General features: G+C 50.4%; 2 protein-coding genes across 11 annotated transcripts in view; one reads left to right on the forward strand and one right to left on the reverse strand.

The window, feature by feature from the left end:
- The window catches only part of PACS2 (phosphofurin acidic cluster sorting protein 2), a 77,394-nt gene extending 59,805 nt beyond the window's left edge, over positions 1 to 17,589 (reverse strand). For 5 of the 10 annotated variants that reach the window (XM_064720259.1, XM_064720258.1, XM_064720256.1 and 2 more), the window contains exon 1: positions 17,424 to 17,588. In XM_064720259.1, the coding sequence (XP_064576329.1) occupies positions 17,424 to 17,551 (128 nt within the window). In that variant the 5' untranslated portion in view covers positions 17,552 to 17,588. Of the gene's footprint in view, positions 1 to 17,423 lie in introns of all 10 variants that reach the window. The other 5 variants (XM_064720254.1, XM_064720253.1, XM_064720251.1 and 2 more) reach the window with 2 other exon arrangements.
- Positions 17,590 to 17,837: 248 nt separating this feature from the next.
- On the forward strand, positions 17,838 to 24,986 carry SEC22B (SEC22 homolog B, vesicle trafficking protein). The gene is made up of 5 exons (XM_064720048.1): positions 17,838 to 18,020; positions 18,251 to 18,360; positions 22,021 to 22,181; positions 22,497 to 22,643; positions 22,979 to 24,986. The coding sequence occupies exons 1-5, from the start codon at positions 17,946 to 17,948 to the stop codon at positions 23,131 to 23,133; spliced, it is 648 nt and encodes a 215-aa protein (XP_064576118.1). The 5' UTR covers positions 17,838 to 17,945; the 3' UTR covers positions 23,134 to 24,986.
- Positions 24,987 to 25,429: the final 443 nt, after the last annotated feature.

Consider the following 25,429-nt stretch of genomic DNA (forward strand, 5'->3'; position numbering starts at 1 on the left):
CCCTTCTCCCCTGACCCCAGAGATGAATGGTCTGACAACCAAAGAAGTAACAAAATTAGTTACCAAAGTTTGAAACATAATTGTTTTGCACAATTCCCATTGTGCCTAAAATACAGCAGAACTATTTAGCACCCCAAAAAAATTATTTCTCTCCAGCGTGCAAAAATACAGAACTAACAACTTGAACAACAGGGAAGGAGGCAGGAGAACTGAAACTCTGAACCCCAATGCATTCAACAGCAGGTCAAGAAGGCAGGTTAGGAGAAACACCAGCTCCACAAAAGGCAATTTCTAGAACTGCTACAGCTGTGCCAAACACCCCATGTAATTAATGCTCACATCACCTCAGCTGTGCACTCTGACTCTGAGCCCACAGCTCTGCCTCACCTGTGCACAGGTGCCTTCCCCCTGGGACTGCAACTCTGGCAACCCATTTGTTCTCTGGCCACTCAAAGGATGTTCCCAAACCAAACACATTACAACAGTTAGAAAAGAAAGGTGGCTCTTTCCCAGAAGAGTTTATTTGAACAGCGCTGGTTTTTACATGGCAACGACACACAGCTGACAAAGCAGCCTCCATCAGCACTAAATATAATTCACAAAGGACTCTAAATCCTGCCACTAAAGCTGGGGCATTCAGCATTAACTTGCTGGAAACACTGATGAACAGCCCTCAAACTGGAACAAAACACTGAGGGTAGAGCAGCTGATAGGTACAGTCCCTCTCAGATTTGTCTCCCCAGAAAGGAAGGGGCAAACTGAGAGGAGCTTTCCCATATTAACAGTGGTCAAAAAAGGTCTGAAAATGCCAAAGCACTCGGCACTCCTTGCAAGGAAATGCCTCTGATGGAAGCTACACCGTGCTCTAGCACATATCCCTTGCATTTTTCCCATCAAATATTCTGGGCAGCACTTGCTCATTTGCACTCTGCCTGCTCAGAAGAGCACAGATAAGCTGGGAAGGAAATCACCAGAGGACAGAAATGAGGGATCTAGCGAGAGCCTGAAAGCCAAGCAGCTGAACACATCACCCCAGCTGATGCAAGAGTGAGATGGCAGAAGTGAAACTACCAGCACTGCTGCCAGGGATGGAACTCCAGCAGCAACCAGCAGCAGGATTTTAACCTCCAAAAGCAGCTGATCTGGACTGAAAAGGCTCACAGAGGGTGCAGTGCCCAGCCTGCTGCCAAGCACAACACCAGCTCTCCAAACACAGCCCTGAAAACTGCAGAACCCACCAAAAAGGCACGAATGAACAGAAACTGGGATCTCTTGTAGGCTTTAAAGCTGACCTTACACTGGAGCAAGCAGCAGATTTTGCAGTGGCAAAGACCACAAGAAACCCTCCCCATGCCCTGAGAGGGGAGGCACCTGCAACACCAGGCCAACCTTGTGGCTGGGGGACAGCCAGGAATGCACCTCCAGCTGGTTTGCAAACAGTTCTGCTTTCCAGACCACTTCTGATCCCCTCTCAGTAAGAGCAGCTTCATTTAGGGAAAATCCCCATCTCCAGGTGATCTCAAAACGTCTCTCAACAAAAGCTGAAAAATGCCTTCCCCCACAGTACGTCTCTTTACATCTAAATATACCCTGTGTGCTCTAGTTTAAAGGATCACTACTGAAAAAGAAAGCACTTGTTTGGAAATAACTCAGCACAAGGTTTTCTGTTTGTTTTCTTCTCTGTAGAAACCCCTCATGACTGAGATTTCTCTGTGTTCCTCATGAAAAAGGAAGAAAACCTGGCAACTCAGACTCTGTTTACACTCTTTTCTGAAAGCTAACATCACCTTCAAGTTTATCAGGGAAAGAAGCAACCACAATTTTTCCTAAAGAAGTACAGAAGAATCCCAGTGCCAAACACTTGCTGTGGCAGGCAGAACACAGTGGTTTGCTCCAGAAAAACATTTGCATTTCCTTAATACTCTAAACCTCTTCAGCAGCCGTGGGAAGTTGAGCTGGCAAGCAGAGATTCAATATTATTTAGAGATTACAGTTCTTCAGCATTATTGCTGGTGATATTTCATTCCTGAAAGCAATAAGGGAGCAGCAAAGCAAACCAAGTGCCTGAACTTGCTAGTTCAACCTGCCAAGAATATTTATTAAAACATCAGTGTGACCTGTGTAAGCCAGCAAAACAGTGGGCATTGAAAGACACAGGGTGCTCCAAGATGCTCAGAACTTGTTCCAGACTCCTCTAGGATTGTTTTAATGTTGAATACAAGCAATAAAACAAAAAGCGATTTATAACAATCATAATCCATTCAGTCCCCAGAACCTTTCATCAGGCCTGTGAGTTCCCACTGAAACTGGATTTATCAAGATAAACTGTAGATGCTCTACAAAATAAGCAGACTGAGGTAAATGAGGCATGAACAAGCAGAGTTTGAATGCTGCTCTTCTCCAGCAGGATATTAAGGTTGACTGCAGGGAGGGATTACCAAGGAGCCTATGCAGGAAAGGGATAGTTACTCCATTTGTGAACAAGGTCACACCATCAGATCATTCATGGAGACCAAACTCCACAGCCAGAGCAGTCTTAATGCCCTGACAACCTTCTCTAATGCCTTTGCTGATGCAATCAGCTGATGCTAACATGACAGTGATGCTGAGAGCAAGGAATTGATATCAGCATCACTCTGTGGGCAGTGCTGGATGAGGCATGGCACATCTGGAGCCAGGCACACTTACCCAGCCTGTCAGAGAGCATTTCCATCACACAAACAGCTGAGGATCATCAGTGGGCATGAGACAAGGCCGGGTACCACAACATCAGGGTGGGATTTAGCCTTGATTTTATGCTGTCCTCATCGCTCAGAGCACCACTCAATATCTGATTTTCACAGTGACTACAGGTAATACCAAGCATATCAACCTTTGCATCAGGATCTATGGCTAATCGTACAACAGAAATGTATTTCTGTGCATTATATGTTTCCTGCACAATCCTGGGGAGCCCAGCCTCTCTAGAGCACCAGTGTAAATCCTCTACACTTCCAGGTTGTTTATTTTGACCCTTCACTTCCATCCCTGTGAAGCAGAGGTCTCCTCACAGCAAGCACCTTGAAACTCTCTGAAAGGAAACACTGGAACTGAAGCAGTGGTAGTGACCTTTCACAAAGACACGCTGTGTTATGTGTATCATTTGTTAAGTAATCACACATAAATGTCCATCCAGTTACAAATTGCCAAGCCATTCTCTGTTTCCACACCTGAATCAGAAGAACACTGCAGACACAGGTGGCTCCCCATGACTGGTCCTCTGTTTGCAGATGTGCCACCTCAAACACAGATCAGCTTCCACCCAGAGCAGGTCCTCTTGGAGAGCTGATGGAGAGTGAATTCACTCGCAGGAGAAAAGCCCAAAGTTACTCATGCAAGAGCTTGGAAAATGTGGTGATAATTTTGGAACCAAGATAGGCCCAGGAGACTCAGCAGGAGCAGCAGCAGTCTGCTGGCAGAGGACAGAGAACAGAGAAACAAAAGCTAGAGCAGCCTCAATTCACTGCTCAAGAGTCAGGAACTGTGGGAGACAGGACAAAATGTTGAATTTCCAGATATCAGAGAACTGTTTACATTAAACTACACTGAATACTGTCACTAAAGTGATTCAAGTACCTAGATACTGATAAATCCTTTCACCTTCTTGATAAACAGACGTTGGATCTCGGTTTGTTTGAGATTCAGGCAGCCCCACAGAAATCCTGGCAGCCCTGGGCCACTGTGACTGTAACAGGATACTGTGTGCCTGCAGTCCCACTCCCTGGGCTTTGTCACACTCCAGGAAAAGCAAGGAATCACAAAAGCATCTGATGGATCCAAAGAGGGAAAGAGAGCTGCAAAAATTCTCCATTCAACAGGACAGCAGAGGAAAGCTGCAGCATGCAGCATTTTTCTAACTTTTGTCTTTTATTATACTCCAGCTGTCATATGATCTCCACAATCCAGTGTGGGGAGAGCAAAGGAAAACTCAGCTACGTCCCCTTTTCACAGGGACACATCTAACATATTTCCCCAGCATAGATCTCCCCTGCTCCAGACATTTCCTATCTGCACTCAAAAGTAGCAAGCGATCAACACCTTCTCAGAGCTTGGTAAAAATCAAAGTCAAGTGTTTTCAACAAAATCCTTTTTGTTACTGCGCTCTGATGGCCACTGAAGCTGCCAACCTGGTCAGAGAGATGCTTGAACGATGAAGCATCATTTTAAAAATGGATTTGCAGCTGTGCATATTTCACTTCAATCACTCAATTGTGAATTCTACCTCAGCAAGCCCTTGAAGAATAGAGGTGGGCTGTCAGGGCCATGCCAAGGGGGAGAGAAGAGAAAGGAATTCCTACCAAACAAAAGAGCTCCAAGAAACTGATACAACTTTGCTGGAAGCTATTCCCAGCCCACTCAACATTTTTTTTCTGTATACAGACATACCAGAATCCCAACAAGGGGCATTTTGCCCAGCTAAAATATAAACCATCAGCAAATCTGACCACTGCTAGAGAGAAACACAGCAACCTGGTGGATGCAAAGCACAGCACAGTGAAATAACCTCAGAGATGTGCAAACCCACGGGCCCAGAGGCTCCTCTGGGAGCTCACTGTGGTGCAGCCTCACACAGGCACCTGCCCAGGGCAAAGCAGGAATCCTGTTTGCTCTCCTGACAAGAGCTGTGTACACAAGATAGGAGTACACAAAACCCAAAGCACCGCTCCAGGCCTCCCCAGAGGGCTTGTGAAGAAAAGCACAGCTTCACTGATGCTCACCAAGACATTTTATTGTCCCTTCTGCATTGCTTTTGGGACTGAAAGCCACAGCAGGGGCCAGTGGCAATGCTGAGAGAGGCCAGGGCAGAAGGAAATATCACAGAACACTGGAGACAGGGGTTGGGACATTGGTGGGGTCGGGCTAAAGCTACCCAGAACCCAGCTCCAGAGCAGATCCTGTACTCCTGCACGTGGGTGCAGCTGTTTTCCTAATGCAGAGATCCCCTGGATCCCAAGGGCTGTGTAACACCAAAAATGAAGCTACAAGAACCCGCAGGAGAGAAATGGTGCCAAGCAAACCAATGCAAACCCAGACAAGGCCCAAGTGCATCAGCACTGTGAGGAGAGCTGAGCTTTGCTCTCCACACATGCAAAGCCAGGAGCCAGCAGCACAAAGCTGGCCTTGAATGCAGGTGCAGCAGGAACACAAACAGCCACTTGGACATTTAGGTTATGATCCTGGAACAAGGAAACGATTGAATGAACAATAAAAGCTTATTAGAAATGGTTTTTTTAAAGACACCCAGCAGGACTTGCCATTTAGGTGTCAGAAAAACAGGAGCATGCTGACTGAAGGCTGAACTGAGAAAATCCAGCTCTGAAACCCCTTCTCTCCCTGGAAAAAGCTCCATGTGCTGGCTTGAACTAGCACTATCCAGGCTTCTGATCCTCAGGCACATCCCCCTGGGCCAAGGGTAAGGAGCCACCCAAGTTTTGTCTTAGTGAGCAGCTTTACACTTGAGCTGCTGAATGCTGCGTGTTGGGAGGGAAAAATCCTCTGATCTGCTTTGGAATCTGCCAGTGGCTCTCTCAAATCCTCACTGGGACTGAACATGAACAGGCAAAGCTTATCCAAGCACCTGGAGACACCCAAAGTCTATTTGTGAAGCAAGGACAAAGTCTGCACTAATGGTCTTCAGGTCTATTAAGCAAAATAAAGCAGAATCATGGCAGAAAGAAGACACTGATCCCCCCAGCCTGAAAGAAATGGGAGCACCTTGAATTCTGGCACACTCTCAGGCACAGCATAGGGAAGAGGTAGAAGAGCAAATAAAAGGGAGTTCAGCCCCTAACAATCCACCAGCAACATGAAATATATATGATCCAGTTCTTGCAGTTCTCAGCTTTCCTTGCAAATCCTTCATTTTGAGGCAGTGGGTGCAACTTGATCAGGAAAGCAGCATATCATCTTTCCAGCACCGAGAAAGCACGCAGATATATTTTCATTAAAGGGGTCCTTTTGGAGGGATCCCTTTGATGCTGGAAACTGCCCATCTGAGAGGAAGAGATCCCAGGGGAAAGGCTGCAGGACAGCCCCAAGAAGCTCCGAGCAAACCCTGCAAACTGTGAAGCAGCAGGCAGAGGGAAGAGCGGAAACGGGAGGAGGAGGGCAGGATTAGAAGTGCTATAGATTTATGATAAGTGATGCTCTAACAATAGCTTTCTTTTAAGAAGGAAGCTCTTCCTGCTGTAGTTAATCTAGTTAGCCTGCCCATGCTTTCATGCACTGCATACAGGACAGGCAGCTCCTCAAGTCAACTAAAACCACCCACTTCAAAGCTCATAAAACACCAACCCAGTAACACGGACCATGGCAGAGGGGAAAGAAAGAGTTGCTCCCCTCAGCAGCTGTCAGGGAGCTGTTCCAGCCTTTACATGGGCAAAATGTGCAAGGAAGGTCTTTTTCAGCCATGTTTTCCATTTTCATAATTTCTCCCCACCCCGAAAGGTCATGCAGATGAAAACATCAATTTAACTAATGCCAGATGGAAGACAAGTTAAGCCATATGAATCTTTGCTGATTATATAATTACCTTCATTTCTTGCAGAAACATGGAAATGCTTACAGTCGCTGGCAGATTATTTTGTACATAAACAAACATTTCTAGGCTGTTTGTACTTTAAAGAAATGAAGTCCACATGGTTTTGACCAACTGCTCCATTACCACGTGGCACATGCATGAAAAAAAAAACAAGCTCGAATTTGAAACTCCACCAGGAGCTTGCAGACAATAAATAACACTTTTTCTTCCCCAATAAGTAATACTTTTTTAATGGGCTTATCAATTCACAGTTATAGATTTACTGGATAGAAACTTAAGATGATAGATTTACTGGATAGAAACTTAAGATGATTTGCACACAGCGTTAAGTACATCAAATTATTTTCTGCAGACCTCAAGGTCGTTTAATTTACCTCTAATGAGCCCCAACACATCAGCGAGGAAAAGAGCATTGAAATGTTCAGGCTCATTTGCTCCTGAGCCACAGCAGTGTGGCAATGGGCAGTGGCAACAACAAACACACCAAACCACCACAACAGGTGCCTTGGGCACAATCTACAGGGAAACTTCACATGTACAGGGGAAGGACAGCACTGAGAAACCAGCACAGATGCAGTTCTGTGAGTCTGACTATAAAGCCACGAGCAATTAAGGATCCACTCCACAGATGCTGATTTCTGAATGGAGCCGGCTGTGTTTGTAGGTGTCCCATTAGAAGCCGGGAGCACATGTTTAAATTTGCATAAGAATCGGTGTGAAAGATTCAGTTACATCCCCAGCAATCTCCAGTAGCTTTGGTTACACTGTCAGACACTCGAGTTAGGAAGTGTCTATTTGACAATCTCTCTGCAAAGAGCCCAGCTCCCAAAGCCAGGGAAAGGCCACCTCCACTGCAACCATCCCTGTCACAGACACCTTTTATGAAAAATCCTTTCCTTAGGATTTTTCCTCCTGAGAAGCTGTGAGGCCTCAGGAACAAAATGTAAACATTGATTATCTGCTGCTGTGGAATGCAATAGGTAAATTTTTGATTGGCCCATGTTGGATGTTTGTAATTAATGGCCAATCACAGTCAGCTGGCTCGGACAGAGAACTGAGCCACAAGCCTTTGTTATCATTCTTTCCTATTCTATTCTTAGCTGGCCTTCTGATGAAATCCTTTCTTCTATTCTTTTAGTATAGTTTTAATGTAATATATATCATAAAATAATAAATCAAACCTTCTGAAACATGGAGTCAGATCCTCATCTCTTCCCTCACCCAAGAACCCTGTGAACACCATCACACATCTCCTGAGCCTGACCCGCTCTGAGCTCTGACAGCAGCAGCCCCGAGCTGCAGAACACACACAAGCCTTTGGACCACCCAGGGTTTACAGCACAGAGCCTCTAAACAAGGGGCTGGCCTTCTCCTCCCACAGTCATCCAAAGTCATTTCCTGGGCCCGGAGAGAAACTCCGCCGAATTAGAAAGGTGGTGCAGGGCTGGGCTAAGGGAGTTACCTGCTCCATGCTCACCTGCAGACTCCACCTGCACAACCACTTGGTCCATCATGCAAGGCACAGCAGAGAACTGATCCAACTGAGCCCAGCCCACCTCTGCCCCCAGAGAGCCTCCACCCTGATGATCCCTTCACCATGTGAACTCTCAAAAGCTTGCACTGGCACAAGGCAGAAGGTGCTGGCCAGCAGCAGCCCAAGTGGGTAGTTTACAAAAGGCACACCAGCTTTGGAGGAGCAGCTAAAAGCCACCTCTAACCTTTCCCTGGATGGTGTCAGGACAGCACAACAGCTCTGCACACACCTGAGAGAGCTGCTCATGGAGCAAGCTGCTGGAGCCTTGCTGTACCTGGCAAAAGAGGTAAATGCTTGTGTCTTACACCCCAAAACACACACTGCACAGATGGAACAGCAGGAAGAGAGCCCTGATGCTGGGAAACAGGAACCACAACTGCTCTGCTGAGAACAGCAAGGACCTGTCCCTGTTACACACCACCACAGTCACACAGCTGAGGCAGCACTGAAATCAGGACATGCACAACAAGCTGAAGTGAACACTGCACACATAGGATCTGGGAAGTTTGCAGGACTGCACTGAGATTAGACACCCATTTCCAGCAGAGCCTCTCCAGAGGTAATCAAATTGAGCTCTGGCACAGCCTCCAGCTGAAGTGTGCAATCCCTGAAGAAACTCAAGCCTGAGTGACCTCAAACGATCCCGCTATATTTGTAAAATCGTGTGTGAGGAGATGTCCTCCAGCAACCCTATGACTTTCATAGGAGCTACACCATCAGACCAGCTCCCTAAAAGAGAAATAAATCCATGTGTCCAGTGTAGAAAATGGTGTTGCTTTCTGAAGACCTAGGCCCACAATCCCAAAGCCAAATGCGTCCAAAGAGAAAGCCACGTCCCCAGCTGGTCCAACAGAACCTTGGGAGCTGTTTGCTGACATTTCAAGCTGGTACAAAGCTCTCCAGACTCTCATGTCTGTGATTCCAGGATGTGCTGCAGAACAGCTAAGCAGGCAGCACACTCTCTGCAGTAGAAAGAAGGCTGTGCTCCTCCATGGCTGGCACTCAGCAGCTGCCAGGACAGCCAGGAAATACAGTGGTGCAGCAGCTGGAAAAAGTCATGGACTAAACGGAAAGGAAGGCTGCAAATGGCCTCAGACATCCTAAGGGTGAAAGCATACAGAAATGAAAAGGAGACCACACTGCTGTGTGAACGGACACCTTGTCCACCTCACTGTGTGTTCCCACTTCTGATCTAAGACACCTGCTCGTGGTTTTTTTGTTTGTTTGAGTTTTTTTTGCAGGTGGGCTGAGCGCTGCACATTGCTTCTCAGTCCCAAAGCAGCAGAATGTCCGGGCAGGTCCCTGTGACAGAACATCCTGCTAAGCAGCTGCAACAAAGGGAACTGTACTGGCACGAGAACCCTGCACAAGCTCTTTCATGACAAGTCGGTGCCAAGCTACGAGCTCATTGCTTTAATGAGAGCGCCCAGCAGAGCAGTGTGCTGGAAGGCACAGCACCATCAGCCCCTGCCCCAGCTGTTCCCTCTGCCCTTCGTGCTGCCACTCAGGAGCATGCCAGCAGCCTGCCAGCCCAGCTGGGGCTGTCACAGAGCATTCCCGGTGCCACCCAGCGCGGCAGGAGCCAGGACACGCAGCCCTGATCCCGCGGGTCCCGCCCGGCTCTCGGGAGCTGGGGTGTGTCCGCATGAACCACGCTCCTGGGCAGGCTGTGCTGCCAGCAGAAAGGGGAGACAGACTTATAGGGACTATATATAGATAAAGGCTTCCTAAGAATCTCCCCATGGGGGTTATTCTCTGCTCTATATCTAGATCTGGCCTGCAGCCTGTTGGGAAACACGTACCAGACATGTGCAAGCTGCAGCTCGCTCTGGCCATCAATGAGAGCCCTGCACCAGAAACCCCTGAAACACAGGCCAGAGCCACGTTATGAGCTCCATGCTCTCCCCATGTCTCCATTTACAGCCTGCCATGTGTCTCCCTGCAGAGGTAAAGATGCCTTTAGCAATCCCTCTCCTGCACATGATATTTACTCAGCAGCAATGAGGAGCACCTCCAAGCCCTTGCACAGCAATGGCTTTGCAGAAAAACAAAAAGAGCAGGAAAAGATTTTGAACAATTGAGCTCAACAGAGCAAAGGGATCTGATGAAAGCACATACTGTCTTTTTCAGAAGATTTTAAACAGCAAAATAAAGTGCTTTGTTGAGCAGTGAACATGTTTCACCCTGCACACACAGGCATACCCTTCATGCCCTGCTCCTTCACAGCCTCCCACCTTCAAACCTCCACTGCTCCCCAGCAACACATGCTTTAAAAAAACAATTTAAAAAAAGAGGTCACCCTAGATCACCGGGTTTGTTCCCTTTTTTTCCTTTTCAGAACAAAACCAACTACCTCCCTGAGGTCCAGAAGGACCTGGAGCTATGTAGGTTTTGGTTAAACACCAGCATTCCCCCTTGGCTATTGCCTTACACTTTCCTCCTGCAGGCTCCAGAGCACCTGACTGCCAAAAAGGCAAACAAGCAGGAGAGGGGAGCGGGTTTATCATGACACCAAACCAGAGCTCGGGGAGGGAGGTCCCACACTTTAGAGCACTGGGGGAAAGTGGCTAAGCTGCCATTTCCCAGCAACAGCAAAGTGATCACATTTATCTGACTGTCTGGATGAGCCACAGCAAGAAGCAGGACAAGTTAATCAAAAGCTTGCAGTGCCCAGGTGCCCGAACAACACACAGCATCCTTGGGCATCTCCCAGCCCATCCCAACACTGAGGAGCCAAACAGTTAACCCTCCAAAGCAGTACAAAGGCTATGGATGAGGAGCACACTTCACACGACATCAAAGCTGATATTTTATGCTAATCCATCTGCTTACAGGAGAACAAATACGATTTTTCTTGACAACTCTTCTGAAATCAGATCTGAGCAATCACGCACGTTTGAAACCCTTTTGAAACATCAGTAAACCAAACATTGTTACTTTCAGTGCAACAACTCCCAGGAACAGCATAAAGCACCCAAAACACCGGTGCTGCCACAAATACCCCAAGCCAGGAGAGCTCCTCAACACTGGCTGGCCTGCAGACCCCAGCTTTGCTTTATGCACCTCCACCAAACAAAACTCACAGCATACAAAAGCTGCTCCCAGTTCTACTTTTGCTGCGTACTTTACAAATTAAACTGCTTTCCCACTGGGGCAGGGGAAGCATTTGAGCTCCTGATCTAAAATAGTTATTGCCCTGCAAGCAAGTGTGCTGGAAGGCAGCCTGGCTGCAAACTGGCAGCTGCTAGGCGAGAAGGAACAAGGAGGCCACCTCAAAAGAAAGGCACAGCTTGTGACAACGACACAGGCACAGAGAGAAAGTGGGAAAGGCTGAGCTGGGTCCCGAGGAGGAAACGTATTCCAGACTCCAGCACACAAACAGAGCCCACACATCTGTTTTCCCAACAAAAGGAGCTCCAAAAGGAGCCTCACCTGGAGATCCTGACCCCCAAGGACAGGGTCTACGTGTGTGGTAGCCCCTGGATTTTTAGGGATCCCTTCTCCAGGGATACGGGCCGCAGCAAGCAGAGCACGCCCATCAGAGCTCTCCAGGCAACTCATTATTTTCAACAAATGAGTGATTAGCAAGGATCCACTCTCTCCTAGTGAAGCTGGCTGCATGCCCTGCAAGGCTCCACATCACTGTACAGTATCATAATCCAATTAAACCTCACCATGAGAGAAGCTTCACGCTATCACATTCAATTAGCCAGTTAAGCCTCTTATCATCTGCACGTTGGGATCCATTCGGACTGAAAACTCCCCCAGCACTGACTGGGCATCCTTCAGCCAGGCAAGGACACACAGATGTCACATCTGGAGCAGCAGGAGGAGACTGCACAGCTTAGGAAACCCCTACTGCTGGCTGATATGGAGGTAGAAGCACAGGAGAAACGAAGCACAGTGACCAGTTCCTGCCCACTCACAGTTATGTGCTGAGGTGACTTGCTCCCCGACTTCCCAAGGAAATGGGTCAATTCTGAAGGAGCTCAAGGGGCCCAGAGGAATTTCAATGGAAAGGCAAAGCTAATAGAGGACCTGGCAACACAGAGTCGCCTGGCAGCCAGCCACCAATTCCATAGGAAATACCCTCCCTAGAAGGTCACCATAACGGTGGCACAATTTGGCCCCAAAGAATTGGGAAGAGCTGCCAAGATGTGACGCAAATGAAGGCAGCGAGCAGGCCAGCTTCCTGCGCGAGGCCAAAACACGGAGCGCTCTTGGAAAAGAGAAAGATTAAGGGTTGCAAGGAACATAATGGCCTCTTGTAACAGCTGAGTTGTTGCTTTTCTTTTCTTGGCAGAAAAGAGGGATGTTTGGTTGCTGGTTGATTAATCTATTATGCAAATCATTTCATAGCTAATTTGATACAGCCACAAGCTTGCCACAGAAATTGTCCGCCCGCTCAGAGCTGATGAAAGGTGGAGCATCAACAGCTCCATTTGACAAGAGCTTTTATTTCCTGGACAAGCAGCTGCAGGGGCACCTCCTGCCAAGCAGGGCTGCAGGAGCACAGGCCAGACCTGCCAGGGGACACGAGGGGAAGATGCTTTGGGCACCCTCACTTGGTGGAAGGCGAGGAAAGAGGCCTTTCAAAAGAGCAGCTCATTCCTTCCCAGCATTCTGCACTGGGCATGCACAAAGCATCCAGGTGAAAACCATGTAAAATCCCATCCAGAGACTTTGGCTGGCAGCTCTGAGGTTTTAGGATCTGTTTCAGAGCAGTTCTTGACGTGCACAAGCTTCACCTTAAAAAAAGACTCAAAACAGGTCTCACTGGAACTCTGACTCCAATAAACCACTGAGCCTCTAGACAGAACACTTCCACTGAACAAGACAAGCACCCAAGTTACATTCAGCAGGATCATGCAAAGGGATAGGATTTACATGGGGAACACTTAGGGATCCCTCAGGTTTGATCTCTTCCCCAAAGACTAAGGAGGAGAAATAGGATGTTCTAGCTTCCAGGAAGAAGGGTTGATTCTGCCCACTGTATTTTCCTCCCAGCAGTTTATCTCCATTGCTCAGTCGTGGATGTTTTTCCTCATGCATCTCACACATTCAGCATCATCTCAGTGATATTTTTAAAGGCTGTCCTGTGCCCTCATTTGTATTCCATTTCCTTTCGAGGGAAAATGTTAGGCATTTCATGCTATTCAAACAAAGTCAAAACAAAGCCTCCAAATAAGCACTTCTGAAATGTACCTAGTCATCTGAGTAATTAGACATTTTCCTAGCTCCAAATGCACTGAAAATCTATTGTCAGCTCCCAATGAATGTGCCAGCAGTTATCCTAACCAGGAAGGGTTCTCTCCCTAAATGTTAACATACCAACAGAATAGAAGGTTAAGATACACTTACATTAGATCTCTCCCTACCTGAATTAATCAGTGTTTTCAATTAGACAGCATCACCTGATCATAATTATTACTCTAGCAAGTTGTTCACCTTTCTCTGATGGCATGATGCACAGTTGGCATTGCTCAAGCCAGGTCAGAACATGCTCTCACTGGCCAGGAGAAGCTCCCATTCCCAGTGCAGGCATGCATCCTTCACACCAAAGGGCAAAGTGTTCCACTCCTGAGTGAATCTGTGGCACATCCTCACAGGCAGAGCCAGCTGTGCACTTCACACAAGCCCCTCATCACTCTGCTAGCAGAGGGAATCAGCAGCTATGGGTGCAGACCTGCAGGCTGCTGGAGTGGCTGCATGCCCCAGCAGTGCTCACTGTGTCCCTCCTGTCACACATCTGCAGTGCTGCCACCCTTCCACGCTCACAGAGCCCTCTGCCACTCATCAGCCCACAGGAGGCAGCCACACAGAGCAGTGGAGGGAGATGGGAGCTGGCAGAGAGAGAGGAGCACACAGCCTGGGGCACGAGCACACTGCTGGGATCACTCGGCTGCCTGAATCAAAACCCACTCCAAATGGGAATATTGCTGCCTTCCCTTGCTTCAGCAGACCCTTCCAACAAACCTTTCCACCAAGACCTCTCCTCCTCTGGACAGCCTCAACATGGTGCCATCTCCTCATGGGACAGTACTGCATCCTGCCATTCACACCCACAGACTGATCAAAAGACTGGAAGGTAAAGAAACCAACACCAAAATCCACAGAACAATTCTTATTTCTACTCTTTCAATAAGAGGAAAAGGTGTTGATTCTCTTACTGCCATGCAGCAAGATCACTCTCAGTGTTTACAGGTGGTAGGGAGAACTTTTTGTAATGTAACTTTCCTCAAAGGAAAGTCTTTTAGTGCACAGAAGAAAGAACCAGCAGGAGAAGGTAGGCATCTCTCCCTTCTGGTATGCAGTGGATACGCCCAGATAGTGAGACATTTTGAGTCACATTTCTGGGATGACTAAAAGAAAGTAGCTGCATTTCAGAAATGCAATGGTCAAGCCTCCCAGGAGCTACGTGTGCTGAAGAATAAATCATAAAATCACTTCTGCAGATGGCAGAGGAGTGAGAGAAGCCAGAACGAATGCAAAACACCACCTCACCTCGTGCTTCACACCAAGCACACAACTGCAGGACACCACCATGACTCTTCCCTACCATTCCTCCTTAAGTTTAGACAAGCCTTCTCACACAAGGAAACTCCATGGATGCACCAAGGCAGCCTTCCAGATTTTGCTGACACCCCACCCAAACTGAGAGGACTTTCAGTAAATCACCCACCAGAGTGTGTAGAAGCACAAGCACAAACACATCCACACAAGCACCCCACACACAACCTAGAGCAGGGCAGGACCACTGCAGGCACTGCTTCCACCCAGCCCCAGGCCACAGTAGCAGAAACACCTTGGGAATGGGCTAAAATTTACTGAACCAAAAGGAGAAGGGAAGGAAGCGACATTCCCTCCCCAAGCACGCGCTCCTCTCCGTGAATCCTCTGACTCTGTGCCAGGCTCAAATCTCCTCTCCGCTTGGAAAGCCTGTCCTGCCAGCAGAGACCCAGAAGGGAACTGGGGGAAATCTCAGCAGAGGCCAAGGCAGCTCCACAGTGTGTGACCACACAGCAAGGCCCTCCACATCCGCCCCTCGCATCCCAACAGGCATTTGCTGGGACAACAAGCTCACTTGGGATATGGCTTCCCACGCAGAGCACTTCATTCTAAATATCTCTTGCTTTCAGATAAAACAACCTTAAATGTCGTTGTGCCATAGTAAAAATCATGGCCATGTGAATTTAAAAGGCAGAGGCATAACTTGAAGGTTTTCAAGCTCCTGCTTTCTCTGACAGAAAGGTCTGTTGCAAAGCCCGTAACGAAATGATGATCAATGGTCAGAAACAGCAGCACTGACTGCTGCAGAACTTGGTGTTTGCCCAGCACACACCTCACCCTGCCACAGGACCAACATCCCTACAGAACCTGAAACCTCACCTGGGCTTAACAAACCCACCCAGCATCCACAGCCTGTGCCCAGTCCCTGGGTTGCCCACTCCGTGTCCAGCAGGAGACTCCACATCTGGGGAAATGCAGGTTCACAGGGCTGGCAGCAGCTGGATGGAGCTCATCCCGCTGGCTGAGGGAAAAAGGGCACCCAGGAAGAGCAAGCAAAGGTAATGGCAACAGCAGGGCCAGAGCAGAGGGAGCCACCACCACACCAAACTCCCTCTACCAAAAGCTTTGGTCCTACAAGGTCCCAAATGCCCCAATTCTTCCATCAATTCCTCAGGGCAGGCAATCTGAGCACTTTCATCATCCCCTGCTTCACAGCAATTCCAGACTTTCCCCCTCAAACCCCAGTTCTGCCCCATCCGCCCAGATATCCACATGTGCTTTGCATTCCCCAAACTCCTCCAGGCACCTCAACCAGCTGCCTCCCATCTGCTGCCCACCACAATTCCAGCACCCAGGAGCCGCCCTTGTGCTCCCCACCAAGGCAGGGTCAGTGTCCTTACACTGCATTTTCTGGTCATCCACAGATTTGCAAACAAGCAGGCTATGTTGTGAGCTCGTTTGCAGATCTGCAAGTATCAGCATAAATGATAATGCAGAATGAAAAGTCCTTGACAGTGTCGGACGTTTGGGCTTTTATATGTTTAACAGCCACTGGTACAAGGCTGGATGGGATGGAAACCCAGCTGCTTTACTGTAGCAAAGGGTGCTCTGGAGAGAACTGTTTCCAGAGCAGTGCTACTGTGTCCTCTGCACAGCAGGGACGGTGCCAATCGCACTGGAACCACAGAATGCTTTGGTTGGAAAGCACCTTTTAAAGATCATTTAAGTCCTGCCCTCTGGTAGCAGCAGGGACACTTTGTTGTCTAGTGCAAAATGAAAAAGCACCGACTGCTTCTCCAGCTATTCCCATCCAAGTGACAACTTCCACAGCAGAGGTACTCCTCGAACAGGGCCACATTCCCCCGGGTGCCAGAGCCTTTCCAAGATCTCCCATTGCAGAAAGGAAAGGCTGAACGAGACACAAGCTGAAAAAGTTGCTGCCTGAGGAGTTGCTAGCACAGATAAACTGCTATAAACCCAGATTAGCTGCGATAGCAGGACTCAGGTTTGCTTCTGCCCCTCTCTGTTCCTGCCCACGATGTCAGACCACGACAGTGTTTGTGATAGTTACTCGTCCCTGCAATACAGGGGCATGGCCACCGAGTCCAGCCTGCCGTGTGGATGGCGCAGCAGACAGAGGGATTTGGGGGGTTTGAAAAGCTTGCAGAGCTTCACGTTCCTGCCAGGTCAGCCTGATGACTCTGTTTCCTTTCTGCCAGCTCGCTACGTCCTCTTTTAAAACAAAACAAACAAACAAAGATAAAGAGGAGCGCTTCAAAGATTTGTCTCCGGCACGTTTAAATCCGCAGAGGCATTCTGTTCTGAGCTAGGCTTGAAGAGCGCAAAATTTCTAAAAACTGAGAGGAATGCCTGCCATGCGGGCAGGGAGCACGGCCGCGTGTGTACACCCAGCAGGGGAACGGGGGGACACGGGCACGGGGCGCAGAACCACCCCGAGAAAGGGATGCGCACCCGAGCCCAGCCCTGCGGGCACTGCCCGGGGAAGGCGGCGGCACCGCGGTACCGGCGAGCCCCATCCCGCGCCGGGGGCTGCGGGACACGCACGGCGAAGGTGACCCCGCACACCGGACACACGGCAGCACCCCCCGCCCTCCGCCGGAGCCCCGCACCGCCACCCAGCCCAAAGGCACGGGAGGAGCCGTGCCCGTCACTGCGGGAGCGGCGAGGGCGGGAAGGGCCCTGCGGCTGCGGGAGGCTCGCACAGGTGATGGGAACCGGGCTCCAGGAGGCAGCCGCGGAGGAAAGGGGGTGCGGTCCGCGCCCCCGCCCGCCCGTTACCTGGGCACGCAGCTGGGGCTGGAGCCGTCGATCTCCCAGGTGGCGAAGAGGTTCATAGGCACGGGCCGCCCCAGGGCCCCGGTGCCGCCGGGGAAGCTGAGGCGGCTCCGCTCGGCCGCCGCCGCCATGGCTGTGCCCGCCGCCCTGGCGCGCGCCCACCGCGCCGGGCCGCCGCCGCCCCGCCCCGCCCGCGGGGGGCGCGTCACGGGGCGGGGTCGGGGGCGGGACCGGCAGGGAAGATGGGCGGGGCTTACTTGGCGCGGCAGGAACGGGGCGGTGCTGCCGAGGGGGCGTGGTCACACGGAGCATGATGGGCGTGGCCATGCGGAGGGGCTGCGTCTGCTTCTAGGGGGCGTGGCTATATTGCTGGCGTGGTCTCACGTAGGCGCATGCGCGCGCGGCGCGGCCGCCCTTCCCACGGTGGGGCGGAAGTGCCGGCGGCGCGGCGGCCGCGCACCGGAAGCGGCGGTGGCAGTTTCCGGGCGGCTCCGTGGCAGGCAGGCAGGCAGGGCGGGCGCGACCATGGTGCTGCTCACGATGATCGCCCGCGTGGCGGACGGGCTCCCCCTCGCCGCCTCCATGCAAGAGGACGAGCAGGTGCGGCCGGCGGGGCGCGGCCGGGGAGGGCCCGGTGTGTCCGTGAGGAGCGGGCGGGGGGCGACCCACCGGGAGCCGCGCAGTCCGTTCTCACAGCGGTGCGGCTCCGGCAGCGGTGGTGGCGGGTGGGACGGGCAGAGCCGTGGGGCCGGTGCCGGTAGCCCCGAGCCCCCCGGTGTGTCCGGTACCGGCCGTGCAGCCGCTCTCCTCCCTCCCTCCTGCCTCCTCAGTCAGGCCGCGACCTGCAGCAGTACCAGAGCCAGGCCAAGCAGCTCTTCCGCAAGCTGAACGAGCAGTCCCCGACGCGCTGCACGCTGGAGGCGGGAGCCATGGCTTTCCAGTGAGTACCGGCAGCGCCGCGGGATCGCGGCTCCCGGGAACCCGCCTGGAGCCGGGCTGGGTTGTTGGGAACGGGGCTGCTGCCAGCCCTGCTGCCCAGGGAGAGTGCGAGAGCTGGCACTGCTTGGCACAGGTGTCTGGCGCTGGGTTCTCATCCCGGTTCGTGGTTCTGCCAGCGCAGGTTCTGTTCCCTCCTTGCCTTTTTCTCTGTTGTGCCCTCACTGCATCTTCTGGGCAGCCTGTGTCTCGTCTTTAAAGAGATCTGTCCTTGCACAGCCGTGTACTGTGCCCTCCTGCTGGCCAGGACTGCCCTCTCTGTGCCCTGTGAGAGCTCAGCTTTTTGTGCATTACAAGCACATCGAGCATCTCTGAATATTTCTGTTATTGTTGTCTTAATACCTGACAGAATTCTTTCTCTCTTCCGGCGAATTCAGTCTTATTGTTGCTAGATTTGTTGGGTGTGTTTAATTAATTTCCTTAACTCTTTGGGAGCTCTTGGCTTAAAAGCACTTTTGGCATTCTCCAGCAGCACTCCTGCAAGAGAGCATGGCTGTGAAATAAGGAAACCTTGCAGAGGTCAGACACCCTTACTCCTTAATAGCAGGGGGAGCTGGGAGGCAGCAAAGCTTGTGTGTGAGGGGGAAATGCCTCTTTCTGTGCCATGCCATTGCCTGGTAGAGCAATGCCCGAGCACCCAGCCAGGATCCTGCTGGGAATCAGCATTGTGCCATGGCAGGGATGGCTGTTGGAGGGCTCAGGGGCCGGGTGAGCTCTCCAGGCAGAGCTGTGGCAGGGCTGTGCCAGGATCCCCACGGTGCCACCCCCAGCAGGATCCCTCTGTGGCAGGTGGCTCCAGTGACTGGGTGTGTGTCTGTGAGGGGGAGGTGGCCTTTGAATGCAGGGCAAGGTTGGCTTTGGGCCTCTCCTCCAGCAACAGGAGCAAAATCTCCCACCCTGACCCTTTATTCAGAGGCATGAAGAGATGAAAACAGGAGTTTTTTGGATGGGCAATCTCTGACAAAAGCCGTGAGGTTTTGGGGGATGCTTTTCCTGTGGTTGCCTTTTGTCTGCTAACTGAGACAAGATTTATAAAAAAATCTTTTCTCTGGGCTTCTGGTTGCTTTTGATAGGGAGTTACAGTGTCAGAGGATGGCCCTGACTGGCCTGGCCACCCTTATCTCTGCTGGATTTGGGTGTTGTCGCTGCAGTTAAGTGCTGCTCTTCCTCTTGCTTTTTCTCAAGTTAAATCTCCACAGAATTTAAAAGCTGCCTTGTTTCTGAGTGTCTCCTTGGCACAGCATGGGTGTAGCTCTGCCTGGCAGTGAAGCCTTGGGAAGGAGCCTGTGCCAGTAAATCCCTTCTTGAGTTACCTCCATGATGCAAGCAGGGAGATGTCTGGCAAGGTGGCAACACTTACCCAGGAAATCAAAGCCTCTTAGTGTGCCTGTGCTGACAGCAGCTGTGAGAGGAGGGAGGGCTTACTGAAGCTTGAAGTTTAAATTGTGAGCCCTTGGGTGATTTCTGCCAAACGCTGTGCCAAGGTTTCAGCTGCAGGAGCTGTGTCAGCCCTGCAGCAGCAGCCCTGGGGCTGTGCAGGTACAGGAGCACCAGCAGCTCTGCTGTGCTGTCAGTGAGCAGGTGACCTTTGCCTGATGAATGGCTGAAGTGACTCCTACCTGTCATTTCAAAGCAACCCTTGGCCTTTGCCACTGGTACCAGGATAAAGCTTTTCTCTCTCAAAATGCCCAGTGTGATTACAGGAGGCCTGCTGGCTGCACCCTGAGCAGAGTTAACAGTGGCAGTCCCCCCTTGTGTGAGCACATGCAGGCAGATGCTGTGCTGAAGCTTGGGGGTGTACACAAAGGATGAAACTGAGAGGCCCAGCTGGGCAGGAACTCTGGTCTGAAGTTGGCAGAATTGTCTGAATCTGGGGCAGAGCCAGGTGAGCTCGCTCCCTGTGGTGCTGACAGACCAACTTTAACCCAGCACACTGAATATCACAGCAGGGAGAAAGAAGCAAGTGGGAAATGCAGCTGAGGAGCTCCAGGCAGAGATAAACAGAGCAGGAACAGGGACATGTTCCTCAGAGTGCTCTCACCTGGAGAGTGCTGCCCCAGCAGTGCTGCCAGAATTCAACCTTCTGACACTGGTTGTCGATTTGCTCAAGTCTTACTCATCATGGCAGTGGCTAAATCAAGCTCTGGGTGATGATCTTTAGCAACCCCAATGTGGCAAGCAGGTCTCCAGGGGTAAGGGAAGTGATGCAGTCCAAGCTGAGGAACATAACAAGGACCAAAGGCCACGGGCACATGGGGAAATGCTGTGGAATGGATGATGGCAGCTGCAGTTTCTTCTTCTGGTTGGGGTGAATCTGTTGTTGTTTGAAGGCTGCCAGGGTTCACATAGAGGCAGGAGGAATGGATACTCCTGAGCCCAGGAACAAGGTGAGGATGGCTAATTTAAAGGATTTAAAGGACATGGCCCTGCTGGGGTATCTGGAAAAACAGTGGGGAGTGGGGTGAAGTTGTTTTGTAAGCCTGATGTGTCTATTAACAAAATTTTAAGCTGCTTATTTTACTACAGTGCCCTCAGGACTGGATCATTTCTTTAATACACTGCTAATCTTTATGCTAACCAGACTAATGCCTAATGGCATTATGCAGAAAGTCAAAGGAAGGTAACCTAAAAGTAGCATTCTCACTCCACCCTGAAGAATATAGATAAGCATTCAAAAGTGTTTACAGGGCTGTTTACTGCCTCCACCCCCTTGCTTTTGGTGGGAGTATTGTAGCCTTTATTTTTATATTGGCTAAGTGAGGAGGAAAATTCAGATAGGAATGTGGAGCAGCAGAGTGACAAAGTGAAGCCTAAATAATCTCAGGGTTGGTGGTGGGTGAGAAGAGGACCCGTGTGCCCTCAGCTGGGGGGCAAACCAAGCAGCTTTACACAGCAGCAGGAGTGTCACTGTGTGCTTTGGAGAGCTGCTGGCACGGTCACACCCACCCATGGTGAGCCTGTAAGGTCACCAGCACCCAGCTAGCAGCAGTGCCCCTCCCCAGCTGCCCCTGTGGTGATGCCTGTGCACAGCAGCTCCCTTCCAGCAGGCTGGTGGTGCTGAGGAAGGGGATAGGCAGCCCTCTGAAGTGGGGAGGGACAGCTGGCAGGGACTGGGTGCCTTCCCAGCCCTGTGTGTGCCTCCTCATCTCAGTGCCTCAGCTTCCATTGTGGCCTCGGCTGCTTGGCTGTGCTGCCACTTAGAGATGTGTTGGCCACCTTCCCCTCTACTCTGCTGGCAAACTTTCTTGTGCTTCCTCCGCCTGACTGCAGGATGTTCTCTTTTTATTCTCCAAAATTACAACTCTCTTGTTGCTGGTATTTTGTTAAGCTAATGTTATTCACAGGCCAGCTTTTGTTCAGCTGAAGTCAAAGCCCAGGACTGTTGGCATGGGTGTAGGGGCTGAAGCTACAAGAAAATTTATTTTGGCCAAAGAAAAGATAAGCCATTGCTTTGCAGAAAGGTTTATACTTGATCCAGACATAGAAAAGCAGAAGTTCTTGTACCCAGCTCTCATTGCCTCATAGGAATAAAGGTGTGCAGGGTGGTGTTTGACAGGACAGGTTCAAAATTGATTGATTAATGCTCTGTCTGCCATTCTTTTAGCTACATCATCGAGAAAGGAGTGTGTTACCTGGTCCTGTGTGAAGCTGGGTTCCCCAAGAAACTGGCCTTTGCATACCTGGAAGACTTGCACTCAGAGTTTGATGAGCAGCATGGCAAGAAGGTTCCAACAGTCTCCAGGCCCTATTCCTTCATTGAATTTGGTGAGGTCCCTCTCCCTGTGGCTAGTCAGGAAACTTCTTGCTGGGAGGGAGCTGCAGCCATGGGATTCTCTGCAGCTTGTCCTGTGGAATTGACAGCTCAAAGTCTCCTTGGCACTAGAGACACGGGTGTTCTGTGCAGGAGAATATGGAAGTGGTGCATGTCCATTAATTCAGATTTCCTGCTTTTAGTCTCTTGGCCTCACTCCAGTGAATATTTGCATGTAGTCTTCTGGCTGTCCCAGCAGTGCTCCCCTCCTGCAGCCAGGCAGCTCTGTGCTAGGTGAGACTCCCCCTGACAGCCCTGTCTCCTTCCAGACACCTACATCCAGAAAACCAAGAAGCTCTACATTGATAGCCGGGCGAGGAGGAACCTGGGCTCCATCAACACAGAGCTGCAGGATGTGCAGAGGATTATGGTGGCCAACATTGAGGAGGTCCTACAGCGAGGAGAGGCCCTGTCAGGTACTGGGAGTGGCCAGGGTTTGGCACAAAGTGCTGTCTCCTGGGACAGCTGGGTGGGCAGAGCGTCCTGAGGGAAAGGCTTGACCCTGCTGAGAAAAGCAGTGAGCCCAGTGGGTGTTTCAGCTGGATCAGCTGTGTTCTGAACCAGCTGGCAGGTGCTGGTGCTGCTGTGGGGGACACCAGCCCCTCTCCAGCTCGGGGGGCTCTCATCCCAGCAGGACAAGCCCTGGGCACAGGGGGCACAGGCCACGCTGCCAAGAGAAACCTGCACACTTAATGTAACCTTTGGGGAATGCTCAGTTAATCCTAACTCCTCTCCCCTTTGCCTTGAACAGCTCTTGATTCCAAGGCCAACAACTTGTCCAGTTTGTCCAAGAAGTACCGCCAGGACGCCAAGTACCTGAACATGCGCTCCACGTACGCCAAGCTGGCGGCCGTAGCCGTGTTCTTCATCATGCTCATTGTCTATGTGAGGTTCTGGTGGCTGTGAGCTGGCCCAGCCATGGAAGAGGGAAAGCCAGTGGCCTGGCAGGTGAATGTGTGCAGGACACTGCTCATGGGGGATGTGCATTAGAATCCACACAGGACCATCACCTTCGCAGGAGTGTCCTGGAGTTGTTAGGTGACACCTGGCTACTGCATCTCTTAGTGGAGCCTGGCAATAGGTGTGAAGGCTTGTTGACTGCAGGCTTTTCCTCTGAGGCAGTTTGCACTGGGATACTGCAGAGTTTGGCCTCCCAAGGTCCTTCCCCCTCCCGGGGCACTCTGCGATCAGTCAATCAGTGCTGTTTAGCATAATCATATTGTACATCCTCCTGTTGAGTAGCTCTAGTGGGAACTGGACTCTAATGAACATTCCTTGTGTTGGTAATGTTTGCTTTTTTAGAATCTGGGTCTGCAGTTCTTTTTCTTTCTTTCTTTTTCAAGACTCCCCTGTTTGCAGGCAAGTATTTCACTGTACATAAACCAGCTTTCACCTCTGTCAGAATACCTGTTGAGTGTTTTGTGTCTGACATCCTGGCTTGTTTAAATTGCTTTAGGAAGAAATGGATGTTAAACTATGCCTTAAAAAACATTCTGTCCAGTACTAGGAGGGCCAGTGGAAGGCTTCTGCATTAACTGGTTCTGCAAAATTAAATTCCAGGTTTCTAAGTGTCCACTCTCCCTCTCCTGACAGCTGTGTGTGACAGTATGTTTCCACATGAACAGGGTGTGTAATTCAATGCTGTTGGAATGGGCACAGTGCAAACTATGTCAGCACTCTATTTTTCCCTTCTAGCTGCAGATTCACTACATTATTTCCTTCCTTTTTATAACTGTGCTTTCCTTCCAAAATGTGTCAAAACTGCCAGCATTTCATCTCTGGGATCCTTGTTTTCTTTCTCCCTCTTTCCCTCACCCAAAACAACCAAAAAACCAAAACTCTGAATGTTGTTGTGAAGAAAAGGCAGTGTTCCTGTAAAGAACACTACATGAAGGATTAAGATAACTTCCAAACCGTGAAATCCTTTAGGAACACCACCTCTTTTACCCGTGGTCACCTTCTCCCTACCTCACTTGGGAAGTTGAAACTGTAGGTGAAGAAAAACTCATTATGGGGCAATAGTATAGAGCTTCTTCTTTCTTATGGGCCAATCTCTATATCACCAGTGTAATGTGATTTTTTTTTTTTTAATAATTTTTTTTTGGTCCACCTGTGCTGAGAATAACATTTTAGCAGATTTTGGTTTTATTACAAAAAAAAGAAAAAGGAGAGAGAGAAAAAAGAAACCCCACAGCTCAGGCACTCTGCTGCACTCAAATGTCTGCCCCTTGGCAGAGGAAGCAGGTGGTGTCACAGAAGGGAAGTGTCAGGGCTTCCCAGCACCTTTTACAAGCACATAACCTTGTGTCGTTCTGGATGTACAAACTGTGACCTGGAAGTGTTTCCTGCCACGGGATGGGAAGCACAGCTGTTGTCCTGTCTGGGAATGCTGCCCAACTTGGCACCTTGTTGGACTGGCAGAATGCAGTCAAGCACTCGTCCACCGATGAACCCAACAACTCTGAGCTGCCACATAGTCTAAAGCAATCCGGTTTCTGCATGATGCCTCTAAGTGTTACTTTGTAGGTTGCTTTATTATAATTATTATAATGATTTTAAGTCCTTTTAAGTGGTGTCCCTATGAGGTGAATGTCCCAGTGATGTAGGTCTGTGTAAGGGAGGTGCTGGCTCAGACACCGACCGTCCGTGGATTGTTGTGATTGAGGGGTGATGTTTCTGCAGCACGGGGCAGCTCAGGGAGCAGCTGCCCTCTGCAGCCCCAGTGTCAGCAGGGAAATAAATGCTTCTGAAAAATCCCCTCTGCGGCCTGGAGTGTCCTGTGTCTCGTTCCTGTGACCCTGGGGGATCTTACCTTCCTTCCAAGGACACAATAGGGTGAAGACCCCATAGATGGAACCACCTGGGATATAAGGGCTCCCTTTTGGAGGCAGAGCTTGTTGAAAGACGTGGTCTTGCCCATTTTCTGCTGCAGAAGCTGTGCTTTGGTTATAGCAGGGGTCTCTTCCTGCTGGCACATCTCTGCCTGTTGCCAGGAAACCTCCTCGGCACTGGCAGAATTGTATGGGGACAGTTTTGTGGCCATGCTGTTCATAGGGGCAGCACGAGAAGCAGCACAAACTGGGAGTGAGTGAGTGGGCTGTGTGTCCCCCGTGGGCTGTGCCAGCGTGAGCAGGGCATGGAGCTGCAAGTGCCGCTTGCCTAGAGGGGTGACAGGAGTCCTCCTCTCCCTCAGGCCAGCCTG

This window comes from Zonotrichia leucophrys, chromosome 8, assembly GCF_028769735.1.
Source record: "Zonotrichia leucophrys gambelii isolate GWCS_2022_RI chromosome 8, RI_Zleu_2.0, whole genome shotgun sequence".
Lineage (NCBI taxonomy): Eukaryota > Metazoa > Chordata > Aves > Passeriformes > Passerellidae > Zonotrichia > Zonotrichia leucophrys.

Bases quoted from the DNA above. Each gene is read 5' to 3' on its own strand.
- SEC22B (XM_064720048.1), top strand. From the start codon at position 17,946: ATGGTGCTGCTCACGATGATCGCCCGCGTGGCGGACGGGCTCCCCCTC. The intron at 18,361-22,020 runs GTGAGTACCGGC...CCATTCTTTTAG, and splicing joins GCGGGAGCCATGGCTTTCCA to CTACATCATCGAGAAAGGAG. The intron at 22,182-22,496 runs GTGAGGTCCCTC...GTCTCCTTCCAG, and splicing joins CTATTCCTTCATTGAATTTG to ACACCTACATCCAGAAAACC.